The sequence below is a fragment of the Octopus bimaculoides genome, chromosome 9 (genome assembly GCF_046866305.1).
Source record: "Octopus bimaculoides isolate indiv1 chromosome 9, ASM4686630v1, whole genome shotgun sequence".
In the NCBI taxonomy this organism is placed as follows: domain Eukaryota; kingdom Metazoa; phylum Mollusca; class Cephalopoda; order Octopoda; family Octopodidae; genus Octopus; species Octopus bimaculoides.
This window is the reverse complement of record NC_142936.1, coordinates 68704677-68719325: the sequence shown is the minus strand read 5'-3', so window position 1 is coordinate 68719325 and position 14649 is coordinate 68704677. Positions and strand designations below refer to the sequence as shown.

Below are 14649 nucleotides of genomic sequence, written 5' to 3'. Positions count from 1 at the left end.
CACAAAATTCAAATATTAACCTAAAATTCAAACATCACTGTACTAATTTCATTCAACAAGACACCAGTATATTTAACCCTTTAATAATCAGATTACTCTGTCAAATGTAATGCATATTTATACACATTGTTTTGAATTAATCATGCATAATCTTGTTGCTTCATTATTTCAATGATGTGGTTGTATATTTTAAGAATGACATTGTTTAGTAGGTGTGAGAAACTGGATCTGGTTGATTTGAACATAAAACAGGTAGAATATTTAGGCCAGATATGGTCAGTTTAATTGCTAAAGGGTTAAAGTAAATAGAAAAAAATAAGCACTAGTATACCACTATTTGTCCTTTTAGTGATGATAAATAGAATAAAAATAAACAAAAAGGACAAGGAAGGACTGATAATTGCTTTCCATTAGAACATTAAAGAATTTTACCACATGATTTTAGAAATACCTTAACTGTTATGTGACATATTTAACTGTATATAAAATCATTATGTTTGTTTATTGATACATATTCTCTAATTATTCCTACTAGAAGTATGAATTTGCTGATAGGTGTAATCAAAGCAATGTTGAAAAAAAAAAAAAAAAAAAACTGCTAATCAGTTCTTGATAATTATAATGAAGAAAATTAATATTCTAAATTCGGAAACCATTTCAAGAGATTTAAAATAAAAATGGACACTTAATTTTAATAGCTAATTATATTTTTAAAATATGAATAACATACACAACATTAAATAAACTTTAAATTCATTTAATGTCTAGTCACCAATAATCATAGAAAGGTTTACCAAAACTGCAATATAATAAAACAGTTATAAAATAGGAGTATATACCCATATAATTATTTTAATGGCTGGTCAAAGAAGGAAGAGCAGCACTCTTCTGAGAGTGGTAGGAGGAAGGGAGCAAGTTATCTTCAAACTGGAAACCTAGCCCAGATGTTTACAACAGGGGGCACTGCTACAGACACCCAAGGGCCAGGTGATGGCTTTAAACTGAGTAACAGATTCTATCTTTCACCAAGAACAGATATTTCCTCCAAAGGGCTTCCACAAAGTTTCCATCTGCCATATTTTACTTACAACACTTTGGTTGACCTGAGGCTAATGTAGAAGATGCTTACCTATGATGCCATGTAGTGGGATTGAACCCAAAAACATGCAGTCATGAAGCAAGCATCATAATGACACAGCCATACTTGCACCCATTACACAGATAGAGAGACTTTTGAATGCTCGATGTTAAAAATGAGCTCTGTCTTGTTTCAAATACAGTCAGCAGAATAATGTCCCATAGGTCTTTCTGCTGCACATGGCAGCTAGTAAAGTTAGGCAGGGGGTAATAGCATCTCCATATAAAGTTTTACCATTTGTTTTTTTAATTAATTACCAGAATAGTTTGAACCCATGCACATTATGTGTTGGCTGTTGAAATATTAATCAAGAATGGGAGTGTTTTTTTTTTTAATGAGTTGTATGTAACATACAATATAGAGTGAAAAATTTAAATGCTTATTAATAGTATTGAAGCAGTGATATAATAGAAGACAATACCTGAAATTCAAAAGCATCATCAGAAATTGGAGCACCTGCTGGCATCAGCAGACTGTAAACCACCTAAAAAAAAAAATAACATAATATACTGTAATTACATAAATATGTACAAACAAGTATTTAAAAAAAAAAAGATTAGTAAATGAATATGAAAGAAAAAGAAAATAAAGATTTGGAAAAATTAATGAAAAATAAAAGCCCAAATTTTATTTCTACATACCTCTACATTGTAGAGAACTTGAGTTGAGGAGCCAATAAAAAACATGCTCTCAAGGGCAGCTGAAATACCACTTTCAGCTCTGGCATGTTCCATACATATACTGCGGAATTTCTCCATTGTATGGGTATCTACAAATAAAAATACAAGGTGAGTGCATATCCATAAAAATGTAGTACAATATTAGTTCTAGACAATAATACATTACTGTTATGACTTCAGGATCTGCAGGCTGAACCTCACTAGTCCAGGTTTCACAAACCCAGAAAGTTTTTATGGTCCCAGAACAATGATTTGTATCCACCTCAAAGCTTATACTATGTTTGTTACAAATGCCTTTTTACTAACATCTTAACCCTTAAGTAGGTCTACTGAGTGACCAGTTAGTGAACATGATGGTAACACAGTAAAACATTAAACATGGCATTAACTCTGTTACAAAGGCTGTCAAAGTCAACTAAACCTGAACTACGTACTAACATCAGTAACAGGCACAGGTATAGCTGTGGTTTAGCGTACTCCCTAACCATGTAGGCTCAGGTTCAGTCACACTGCATGGCACCTTGAGCAAGTGGTTTCTACTTAAGCCCTAGACTAACTAAAGCCTTATCATTAGTATTAGTAAATGGAAACTGAAAGAAGTTCATCATATGTGTGTGTGTGTGTGTGTAACATTGTTTTGATATCATGTGATGGCTGTAAATGAGCATAACCATCACACAAACAATGTTGTTTGTATCCAGACTTCCGTGGAAAACCTGTTCGGCCATGGAGAAATATTACCTCACTGGAAACAGGTGAGGGTTGGTGACATGAAAGACATCCAACAACAGAAAAGCTGCCTCAGCAAATTCATGGAAAAGAGACCATTAAATAATAATGATGATGATGAAAACAAGTCTAATACTGCTGGAGTATAATATCAGGAAGCAGTAGATAATGTAATATTTTATTGAGATATATACTCTTCACTAGTGATGGGTACAGAATTCTGTATAAGCTTTATTATTATTATTATTATTATTATTATTATTATTATTATTCAGTAGTTTTATTTTTATAACGTACTTTCACTTCACTACCGAGCGCAGCTCTGTGCGCCTTGGGTATGTGCTGTGGTTTGCTGTGGTGCTCTTATGTTTACTGTATTGAAAGTGTTTTGCGTAGAATGTGTGCAGTACCCAGTAGTGCAATTTTCTGTATGTTATATATATTTGTAAGTCCTGGTGTTTTTGTTATGTATTTGTCTGAATATTTTTTTATTATACCTAAGGCACCTACTATGATAGGAATTGTTTCTGTTTTTAGATTCCACATTCGAGTTATCTCTATTTCCAGGTCTTTGTATTTTGAAAGTTTTTCCATTTCTTTTAGAGAAACGTTGTCATCTGCTGGTATTGAAACATCAATTAGAAGGCATTTTTTTCCTTCATGATCTTTGACAACTATATCTGGTCTATTTGCCTTAATTTCTCTATCTGTGTGTATTGGCATATCCCAGAGTATGGTTGCTTTCTCGTTTTCTGTGACCTTTTCTGGCGTGTGTTTATACCATCTTTATTATTATTATTATTATTATTTCCAGTATGGCTTAGTGGTTAGGGTGTTGCATGAGGGCACATGGTTTAGTGGTTAGACTGTTACATTCACAATCTGGCAATCATGATTTCAATTCCTAGACCGGGTGATGTATTGTGTTCTGGAGCAAAACACATCATCTTACATTGCTCTGCAATCACTTCAATACTTGACGCATGGTACACCATGCACCTGTTCAGGCATCTATTTGATGGAGGGAATGAGTTAATATGCGGCACGATAAACAAATTATTTATGCAAGTCGTTTGGCAAAAAGCTGAACACTCATATGTTGTCTTCGACAGAAGAGTCCATCATTATTATTATTATTTCCCGCAGTGTAGCATCAATGAATTTAAAAACTTGCAGCAACTTGAAAGATGCATGATGCATTCCTAAATAGTAGTACCTTTTCAAATTTATATGCAAAGTTCAAAATATATACACATACAAATAATAATATCATACCAGCTGACATAATTTTTAAAAGAGCTCTAGCTGTGTCTCTTAATTTTGGTAACTGAAGATGACAACCTAAGTCCGACAGTTGGAAAAGAAATCCTGTGTAGCGATTCACTTGAGCCATAAGCTAGAAAAAGATAAGAGGAGAAACATTCAGCAAAAATAGAACAGAGTTAAACTGATTGGTAATTTTAATATGAAGATTATTCTCATATTTACACTAAAAATAATATTAGCACCATCACACTGCTGCCAAAAACATATCTTTTGAGATTTGCATGTGCCACATTTCTAACAAACTGTTAAATTTCTCAAAGCTCTACATCTTACTCCTCATCATTCACCACTTAAATTACTCTATAACAAATACTTCACTTTTTAATTCTTTAGCATTTCAACTGACAATATCTGAACCAAATATTCTACTTGTTTCATGCTCAAAACTAGCCGGATCTGGCTTCTCATACCCTTCTCTACGATGTCATTGTAACAGTAAACAACCATACTATCAAAATCTTGAAGCTACAAGATTATGCATGATTAATTCAAAATAAAGTGAATAAATAAATAGTACCAGCGTCGCCTTCTAGCACTTGTGCTGGTGGCATGTTAGAAAATCATTCGAGCGAGGTCATTGCCAGTGCTGCTGGACTGGCTCCCGTGCAGGTGGCACATAAAAAACACCTTTTTGAGCGTGGTCGTTGCCAGTACCATGTGACTGGCCCTTGTGCCGGTGGCACATAAAGGCACCCACTACACTCTCGGAGTGGTTGGCGTTAGGAAGGGCATCCAGCTGTAGAAACTCTGCCAGATCAGATTGGAGCCTGGTGCAGCCTGCTGGCTTGCCAGTCCTCAGTCAAATCGTCCAACCCATGCTAGCATGGAAAGCGGACTTTAAACGATGAACGATTTAACAGCGTAATCTGAATGCTACATCTCACTCTTCATCATTCATCACTTAAGCTCCCCTGTATAACTACTTCACTCTTTATTTCACTCTACATTATTCACAACATAACCCGCTTTATCACTACTTCACTCATCATTCTCCACTCTTTAAGCCTCTACATCTCATTCCCCATCATTTACCACTTAAGCTACACTATCACTACGTCTCTCAGTAAGCCTCTGTTTCTTCCCCCATCATTCATCACTGAAGCTACTCTCTCACTTCTTCAAATGAAGTAACTACATTATTTGCATATCTCAAGATGCTAAGTCTCATGAAAATGATGACAAGAGACCGCAGCAAGTAATGAGATGTTATGAAGGAACACAGCTGTCCAATCCATGCCAACATGGACAAAACAGACATAAAACTGAAGACTAAGAAACAAGTACATTGGTAATCATACAAAATACTACAATTAAGGTTATTATTATCAAAAACAAAATTTTTAATAAACTTACTAATATTATACAGATTAAAGACATTTTCAATTTTCAAAGTTCATACATTCATCTAATTTTTTATATCTTCAAATAATTCAAAATTCATCTAGATCTCCATTTTCTCCACCTGGAAAGCAACCCTGCCATAGGGTCCCATCATTAGACTTTCCATTTGGATTCTCAAGCATGACCAACAGAGACTATGGTTATTATCCAATCATCTTGTTCTAGGTCTACTCCTAGGTCTTCTGTTGGTTGGCTTAGTTTGAAGAATTTTGTCTAGCAATTCTTTCATAAATCATACACGATTTATGTAAACGTAACAAATATCAAGTCAATAATGTACTTACCACACCAGGCAGACAGCTTTCAGCTTCTATGTTAGGTCCATCATAAGTATTATGAGGAGAACCTCCAGAGCTATCAGAACTACTGTCTGGGCTGGAAGGCATATTACTTCCAACTTGTACCAATTTAGCCGAGACGGCCTGAAAAAGAGAAGGTTTCTTGTTGGAAAAAATGTTTCTTTACATGTTAATAAGAACCAAAAAAATTTTTTTTGTATTACTGATAAATGTAAAAGAAATTCTGCAGCTCAGTAAACATACAATAGTAATGATATCTAAACAATTTGATATTTACAATTGGTGTGATTCTACACTGATAATGGAGTCAAGTTGGTGAAAACCCAGTCAAACTGATCTTCACAATAAACACAGAGATATACACAGAAATACATATACACACACACATACACAGGCATAAATATACATACATTGTTTCATTTCAACCGAGAAAACATTTTCTACACAAAATGTTGCTCTTTTCATACTTTCTATTTAAAGTTTCCAATTTTGGCACAAGGTCAACAATTTGGGGAAGGGAGTCGATTACATCAACTCCAGTGTTCAACTGATACTTATTTTATCAACCCCAAAAGGATGAAAGGCGAAGTCAACCTCAATGGAATTTGAACTCAGAACATAAAGATGAACAAAATGATATTAAGCATTTTGCCTGGCATGCTAACGATTTTGTCAGCACGTCACCTTAAATTCAAAGATAAAATATCAATAACAAAAAAAAAAAAAATACTACTGTACATTTTTTTCTTTTTTCTATGAGATGTCTTTTGATTACAGAGTCATGAAATGAAATTACATAAAAGAAGATATAACATTTGAAGGAGATTACCACTTACAGTTCTATCTCGAAGAGGAATTTGTGATATCAATTTTTTATCTTCACTAGGATCTAGAAGCTCTCCATTAACATACATGTCAACTTTAATGCTACTACTGCTAACTTTCACTCTGTTTAAAATCTGTCGTCTCACAGAACCTAAAGTGTCATTGGTATGGGACCAGATGTCAAGATCTTCTATATGCCTCCCTTGGTTAGGAAATCTCACAGATAATGTCACTAGGCGTCCTCGACAAGCTCTGCAAAAGCAAAAATAATTACAATATTAATACAATAATAAAATACATAGCATTGTCATCATTTTAACATCCACTTTTCCATTCTTACTGGAATATGTTGAGGCAAATTTTCTGTAGCCAATGTCCTACTTGTTGCCAACCCTCACCTGTTTCCAAGCAAATCACATTGAATGAAAGATATCCATTACAAAAGTTTATCAAAGAAGACTTGAGAGGCTACAAAATACATGGAGCCAGAATGAAAGAATGGGAGACACCATTAATGTAGGCATTGTAAAATGAATGATAAAATGATGATCACAATGATGAATATGATATAAATTTGAATATAGGCGTAAGAGTGGCTGTGTGGTAGGTAGCTTGCTTACCAACCACATGGTTTCGGGTTCAGTCCCACTGCATGGCACCTTGGGCAAGTGTCTACTACTATAGCATCAGGCTGATCAAAGCCTTTTCTGAGATTTTGGTAGATAGAAACTGAAAGAAGCCTGTCGAATATATATATATATATATATATATGTACATGTGTGTGTTTGTCCCCCCAATATCGTTTGACAACCGATGCTGATGTGTTTACGTAACTTAGCAGATCGGCAAAAGGGACCGATAAAATAAGTACAAGGCTTACAAAGAATAAGTCCTGGGGTCAATTTGCTTGACTAAAAGCGATGCTCCAGCATGGCTGCAGTCAAATGACTGAAACACGTAAGTAAAAAGAAAGAATAATATGATATAAATTTGAAAATTGCCTTTCTGAGGTCGTTGCAAGTCATCTCTATTTCAACAGTGAATACAGTTTCATCATCACCATCCTTTTAATGGCCACTTTTCCATGCTTCCATGGGTCAAACAGAATTCACTGAGGCAGATTTTCTACAGCTGGATGCCCATCTTGTCACCAACCCTCACCTGTTTCCAAGCAGGGTAATATTTCCCAACAGTCAGACATGTTGTTCAGAAGACGAAAAACAAACAATGCTTGTATGGTGGTGACATACACTTACAACTATTATGTGATATCAAGAGTACACACATATATATACACATATATATATAAAAACACACAAAAACACTAGACAGGCTTCTTTCAGTTTCTGTCTAAAAAATTCATTCACAAGATTTTAGCTGGCTCAGGGCTATAATAAAAGACACTTGCCCAAGGTGCCATGTATTGAGACTGAACCTAAAATTATATGGCTGGGAAGCAAGCTTCTTAACCACACAACCATACCTGTACTTTTATTCTGTCATAAAAATCCATTATAAAAATATCAAAACCCACCATTTAATGAAGAACAGATTTTATCAATTACAGAAGGATGAAAAAAAAAAAGCCTTTAACTCTAATCTGCAGAGATTAGCCTATCTTATTATCAACATTCATCTAGAAAAGTTGGATCTTTTCCCTTTGAACGGCAGATGGAGAAATTAATTTTTTGTAACTAAACACTTTCAAAATTCGGACACTGGTAGAATGTGTCATATAAAACATCTTTTACTCTTAGTGTTGTTGAGAAAAGTTTCTATTTCCAAAGTTATTTTGTGTTAAAGTTGTTGTATTTTGGTAATTTCAACCGATCAATGACGTGCATTCAGCTGAATAAAATTACTGCCGCAGTTTGTCAACAACAACTTCCGGCAGTGTATATTTCGTTTGTCACCGTTATTTATGACATATTTCCTCTCAGTTACGTTTGTATGAATAAACGAGTGTATCTGAAGCATGTTTACTTCATGGCACCAACATAATCGTTCGTGCATTTCTACTGCTTTTTTTTTTTTCCTGTTTTTCAGCTACTATTTTCAGAAAGACTTTTTCGCCACCCCCCCACTCCCCCTCCAATTTCTTCATTTTTCACTTTTTTCTGTAACTCTAACTCTAAAACCCCAACCCTAACCCTAAAACCCTAAAGCTAAAACCAGTACAAACGCACAAATGATGTCATAAATAACAGTAACAAACGAAATACACAAATGATAGTTGTTGTTGACAAACAACACCAGTAATTTTATTCAGCTGAATACATCATCGATTGGTTGAAATTACTGAAATACGACAAATGAAATAACTTTGAAAGTAGAAACTTTTCTCAACAACACTAAGAGTAAAAGATGTTTTATATGACACATTCTATCAGTGTCCGAACTTTGAAAGTGTTTAGTTACAAAAAATTAATTTCTCAATCTGCTGTTCAAAAGGAAGAGATCTGGAAAAATCCAAGAACTGTCTTATAACATAGCACTCCAACTGACCAACCAAACAGATAGAATGAGAAAGACATAAAAATAAAACCTACCTTCCCAGAGGTAATATTGATCTTTCTTCCCCATAGGCTTCATCACATTCAGCAACATACTCCTTGAGTACAGTGAGAACACGAACCATACGCATTGCTTCTTGCATAACTCTATTCTTACTCTCTTTGTCATCCTCTAACACACGAACAATGTCATAAGATGGTTTCAGACGGTCTATACAAGTCTGAATGAAGTCTTCATGAATATCTACATGGTTCTGTTGTAATTGAGGACCAAGGTTAGTAAATATTTCCTTTAAGAGAGCAACTGGTTTCTCAGCAACACTTTCTGGACTGTTTAAGATTACCTGAATATAGAAGAAAATATGTAAATATTAAAAATACTGATTCTTAAAAATCAAAACATATCCTAAATTAAAAAATATAAAGGTAAACAATAATAATCTTTAAATTTTTTCCGTCACATTAATAGTGTTTAAGAAACTTATCAATAGTTTTACCATAAATTAATTTTACAGAAATAAACCATGGAAAACAGTACATAACAATATAATTAAAACTGTCTTTTTAAATGTGATCTTTAAAAGATAATTATTTCATTAAATTGTGTATCACTATTTCATTAAAATAATTTTTAAAAGAAACTTTTGCATATTTTAAAATGCATTTAAGATAATTTAATCTCTTAGAATTATAACAGCATTATATACATACCCTCCATAAATATTCTAAACCAATCAGTTCTAGATCATTCATCATATGACCTCCTCTTCGTTTGACTACAAGTTTGTTCTCTTTCAAATTGACATGCTTAAAGAATCTCTCATAACAACTAAACAAAACAAAACAAAAAAAAATAATTACTGTCCAGTTGTCTTTCAAAAAAAAAAAAAAAGTTAGCCAACAAAACAATTTCATATTTATTTAAAAGATAATAAATTTTATTAATTTCAGTAACATAGTTACAGGATACGAAGGAATTTCTTTCCTCTACAACAACACACTCCTTCCTAACCCCCTGCCATGGGCAACCTACAACCACAGAACTTTCTGAATAGCATGCCTAACAAATAAAATTATCTTCAATTTCATTTTCTAAATTTTTTTTAGTAGTGCTGCCCACCTGATGATGAGCCATGTCTCAAGCGGCCCACTCCTCAAAAAAGGTTGCACAAGCCTGCTTTAGCCTTTCAACACCTGTCATGAAGTTTCCTCTACTACACTCACACTCAATCAAAGGAGATTTTTTTTTTGTCTTGCAGGTGACATTACTCATGCCAGAGCCAGAAAAACAGCACCCACTCTGGAAAGTGGTTGGCATCAGGAAGTGTATCCAGCTAGAAACCATGTCAAAGTAGACGGAGCTCGATGCAGTCTTCAAGCTTATCAGACCCTGTCTGATAAGGTCCATGTTAAATGATAATGATAATGATTTGTATTGTCAACACAAAGAAATTAATGTTGTGATCAAACTTTCTTTTTCCTTCTAGATGTAAATGCTTAATTAATAAGTAGTTTTAATAAAAAAAAGAACAAAGTATGAATTGTGCTTTTTATACATTTTACTTCTTTCAATAGATAACTGGAAATAATTTCAACATATCACAACTTTACATTTAGAATCAGACCTTTTGCACTATCAAATATACAAAGACATGTAAGACCACAGTGTAAACTAGTATTTCTAAAATTTAACCTTTTAGGTACCAACCTGAGACCATCTTGGTTCTCTAATACAAATTTCGTGTTTTACAGTGATTTAAATTACAAATTTCCATCAAAATTGAAATGTTAGTTTATATTTCAATCTCTAGCTTCATAATGACAGTTACCTTCTTAAATTCTTTACTTTCAAAATTAACTGAAATAACAGCACTGTATTTCAACAGAAATATGGTAAGAAGAGTTAATATTAAGAGTGAATACATCTTTCAAGTTCTCAAAAGATATATAACAGAAGAAGATATGTGTATTTCTGGAAGACAGCTAACAGATGAACCAGTTAAAAGTTCATAACAAATAAGATCTGTCTATTATTAACTAATCAAGCTAGAAATAATGTAATTTATTCCAAAGTCATCGTCATCATCATCGTCTTTTAATGCCCACTTTTTGTTGCTTGCATAGGTCGGATGGAATCCATTGAGACAAATTTTCAACAGATGGATGCCCTTTCTGTCACCAACATTCATTTCCTAGCAAGGTGGTATTTTCACTAAGGCCAGATAGGTTTGTCATAGAAAACTGGAAACAAATAACACAACTTGCATGTCTGTGACACTCATTTACAATCATACAAGCATTATATGATGTCGAGACAAAGGGCCATGTCCACTCACACAAACGTTATCACATACACACAACAGACTTCTTTCAGTTTCCACTCACAAGGTTTTGGTTGTCCTGGGGCTATAATAGAAGATATTTGCCCAAGGTGCTGCACAGTGGGCCTGAATTTGGTTGGGAAGCAAGAATCTTAACCATGTATATAAAACAATACATGCTAATTTTAAGTATTTAGAATGGAAACAACACCAAGATTAAAACCTTTACAACCATGTACAAATTATTAAATACTTCCACAATTAATATGACAATTAGAAACAGAATATGTATAAGTTTCAAAAAAAATAATACAACTTACTTCATTCCATTTTCTGTAAGAAGAGCAGGATCTAACAAGAGGATATTTTTCTCAAAAAAATCTCGAGTAATATCAGGATCGAGATCTGGTTCTTCTCCCATTAACTGAAAAAAGATATTAAATTTAACTTCATTTAAAATCACATTTATAAAAGAAGAATAATGTCATCTCTTGGAAGGAAGAGTATTTATAAAAAAAATTAAAATTAAAATTAAAAAACTACAATGATTCTAGCCTTTAATTTTGAATTTTATACTAAGACCTACTATATCAAATTTAGTAAGTCATCATCAACATCATCATTTTAACATCTTTCCCAAGCTTTCATAGATCAGACAAGAGTACACTGGGGAAGAACTTTTTACAATTGAATGCCCTTCCTGATGTCAACATCTCTTTCAAACAAAATAATAATCTCCCAATCTATCAAATAACAGCCCAAAATTGTTACACAGAGAACTGGAAATAAACAACATCCTCTGACAAAGCCTTTTTTGTTTGCAAAGAATGCATAAGTCAAAACATCTCAAGAAGCCTGGGTATGCATTTGTAGTGGACTGCAAGCAAATGACACAGTTCACATGAACAATGACACCATTGTTTACAATAGCAAATACAACTAAAGAGGAGAAATACAAAAACACACACAGTGCATTTTGTGAGTCACTGGCACAGACACCTCTTGCATGTTGCCAGCACAAGAACTTTTTGTATGTCACCAGCATGGATGCCTTTTGCATGTCAGTGGCACAAGTGCCTTTTGCAGGTCACCAGCACAGGTGCTTTTTGTGTGTTACTGGCACAGATGGTTTTGCATGTTACCAGCACAAGTGCCTTTTCTGTGTCACCAGCACAGGTACCTTTCATGTGTCACCAGTATGGGTGCCTTTAGCATGTCACCGGCATGGGTGCTGGTGTGTCTCAACACTGTCGATGAACTATTCCCATTAATAATAGAAATTATAATAATGGTCTCAAACTTTGGTGCAAAGCCAGCAGTTTTGAGGAGAGGGACTTAGTAGAGACCCTCAACCCAGTACTCCGCTGGTACTTTATTTTATCAACTCCAAATGGATGAAAGACAAAGCTAACCTCAGTAGGATTTGAACGAAGTATGAAAGTAACTGAAAGAAACACTGCAAACATTTCTCCCAGTGCTCAGATGATTCTGCCAGCTTAGCTCCTAACTGGTGTTTCAAATTCTGACACAAGACCAGCAATTTGACTCCTATACTCAACTGGTACTTTATTTTAGCAACACCGAAAGGATGAAAAGTAAAGTCAACCTCAACAAGATTTGCATTCAGAACTTAAAGAATTGAAAGAAATACTACAAAGCATTTTGTCCAATGTATTAACAATTCTGCTAGTTTGTTGCTTTAACCCTTTAGCATTTGAACTGGCCATATCTGGCCACTCACGCCTATCCTACAATGTCTCTCTAAATAAATAAACAGTCACATCATCACAATCTCACAGCTATGAGATAATACACAATTAACCCTTTAGCATTTAAACCAGCCGTATCCAACCCAAATACTCTTATTTTTTTTACATTCAAACCAACCAGATATGGCTTCTCACACCTGCCCTACAATGTCATTCCAAAAATAAACAATCACATCATCAAAATCTCAAAGCTACAAAGTAATGCAAGATTAATTTAAAATAATGTGAATGAATAAGCATGACCTTTTGACAGAATAATCTGAATGCTAAAGGGTTGATATTAGTAATAATAATAGTAATAATAAATGATTATTACCTTAGCAAACCATTTAAAGCAAGACTCTCTGTCAGCCACATATATAGCATTTTCAGCTAAACATTTCCAAATCTGAAAAGAAAATATTTAAATAAGATAATATGCAACAATGGTTCCTGAAAAGATAAAATTTATTAGTTTCGAAGCTGTTACAAAGCACAGTCATTAAGATAATAGTTTACTATGATTCTTAATTTATTTCTCATGTACAAACTATTCAACTACAGTCATTTATCTTATGCCGGTATATCTGGTCTCAAAGAACAACAATAGAAGAGAGCATTAATTAACTAACACTAAGCATTATCTGGATCTTGTTCAAAACGGGGGCACCAGTATTTTCTTAACGAAACACTTTGAAACTTGGGACACTGGTAGAATGTGTCATATAAAACATCTTTTTCTCTTAGTCTTCTTAACAAAAAAACGTACATCGCAAGTTATTTCATGTTAAAGTTGTCGTATTTCTGTAATTTCAACCAATGACTGACATCCATTCAGCCGAATAACAGTAAGTGCTGACTACATAAACAAACGATTCTCGCGGTGATAAAATTATTATTTCCTTGTCAAAAAATGGCTGAAGCATATTGGCAGTAGCTAATAAACCTTTCTATTATAGGCACAAGGCATGGTTTTTGAGGGAAGGAGCAAGTCGGTTAGGGAAAACGAACACACGTGTGTTGCCTCTGCAAAATGTCAGAAGTAATGGAGATTAAATACGCTTTACACCGCTTAAAGTGCCAAAGGAGTAAGTGTAAACAGCTGAATACTTGTCAGTGATTGGTTGAAATTATCGAAATAAGACAATTTTTTACATGAAATAAATTCGAATATAAAATTTTTTTTTCTGTTCTATAACACAAAATAGATAAGTATACGAAGTTTGAAAGTCTTTCGGTACCAAAAACACTACATAAAACATAAATGAAAACTGGTGCCCCCGTTTTGAACAAGATCCCATTATCTTTTATATAACTAAATCACAAATCCGATTAAATTTTACTGGTATTTCTAAAAATAATGATTATAGAGATTCCAATTTAGCTTGTAATGAAAACTAATTACAATACTGTGACTAAATAACACCAAGTAATGAAAGATCTAATTTTGAAAACAAAAAAAAAATTTGATGCCATGAAGTGTGAAATTCCCATACGAGAAAAAAAAAATAGAAATTGGTCATTTAAATTAATCATCTTTGCTAATATCATGTCACCTCAGCTGCTAATGTTTTAAACAAGTGTTCAAAAGTTTGTTAACATAAATCAAGGTCTTTCAACGAAAAACTATACTGCTTACAAGAAGGGGATGTTATAAGATAATTAGAAT

At 33.8% G+C, this 14649-nt stretch overlaps 1 protein-coding gene across 17 annotated transcripts in view; it reads right to left on the bottom strand.

Moving 5' to 3' along the window:
* Window positions 1-14649, bottom strand: part of LOC106883044 (ubiquitin carboxyl-terminal hydrolase 9X) — a 160126-nt gene that overhangs the window by 49290 nt on the left and 96187 nt on the right. For all 17 annotated transcript variants that reach the window (XM_089357649.1, XM_089357658.1, XM_089357653.1 and 14 more), the window contains 9 exons: window positions 13318-13389; window positions 11553-11656; window positions 9623-9740; window positions 8948-9255; window positions 6410-6650; window positions 5559-5696; window positions 3823-3943; window positions 1780-1907; window positions 1560-1622 (listed from right to left, as the gene is read on the bottom strand). In XM_089357649.1, coding sequence (XP_089213775.1) covers window positions 1560-1622; window positions 1780-1907; window positions 3823-3943; window positions 5559-5696; window positions 6410-6650; window positions 8948-9255; window positions 9623-9740; window positions 11553-11656; window positions 13318-13389 — 1293 coding nt within the window. The remainder of the gene's footprint in view (window positions 1-1559; window positions 1623-1779; window positions 1908-3822; window positions 3944-5558; window positions 5697-6409; window positions 6651-8947; window positions 9256-9622; window positions 9741-11552; window positions 11657-13317; window positions 13390-14649) is intronic.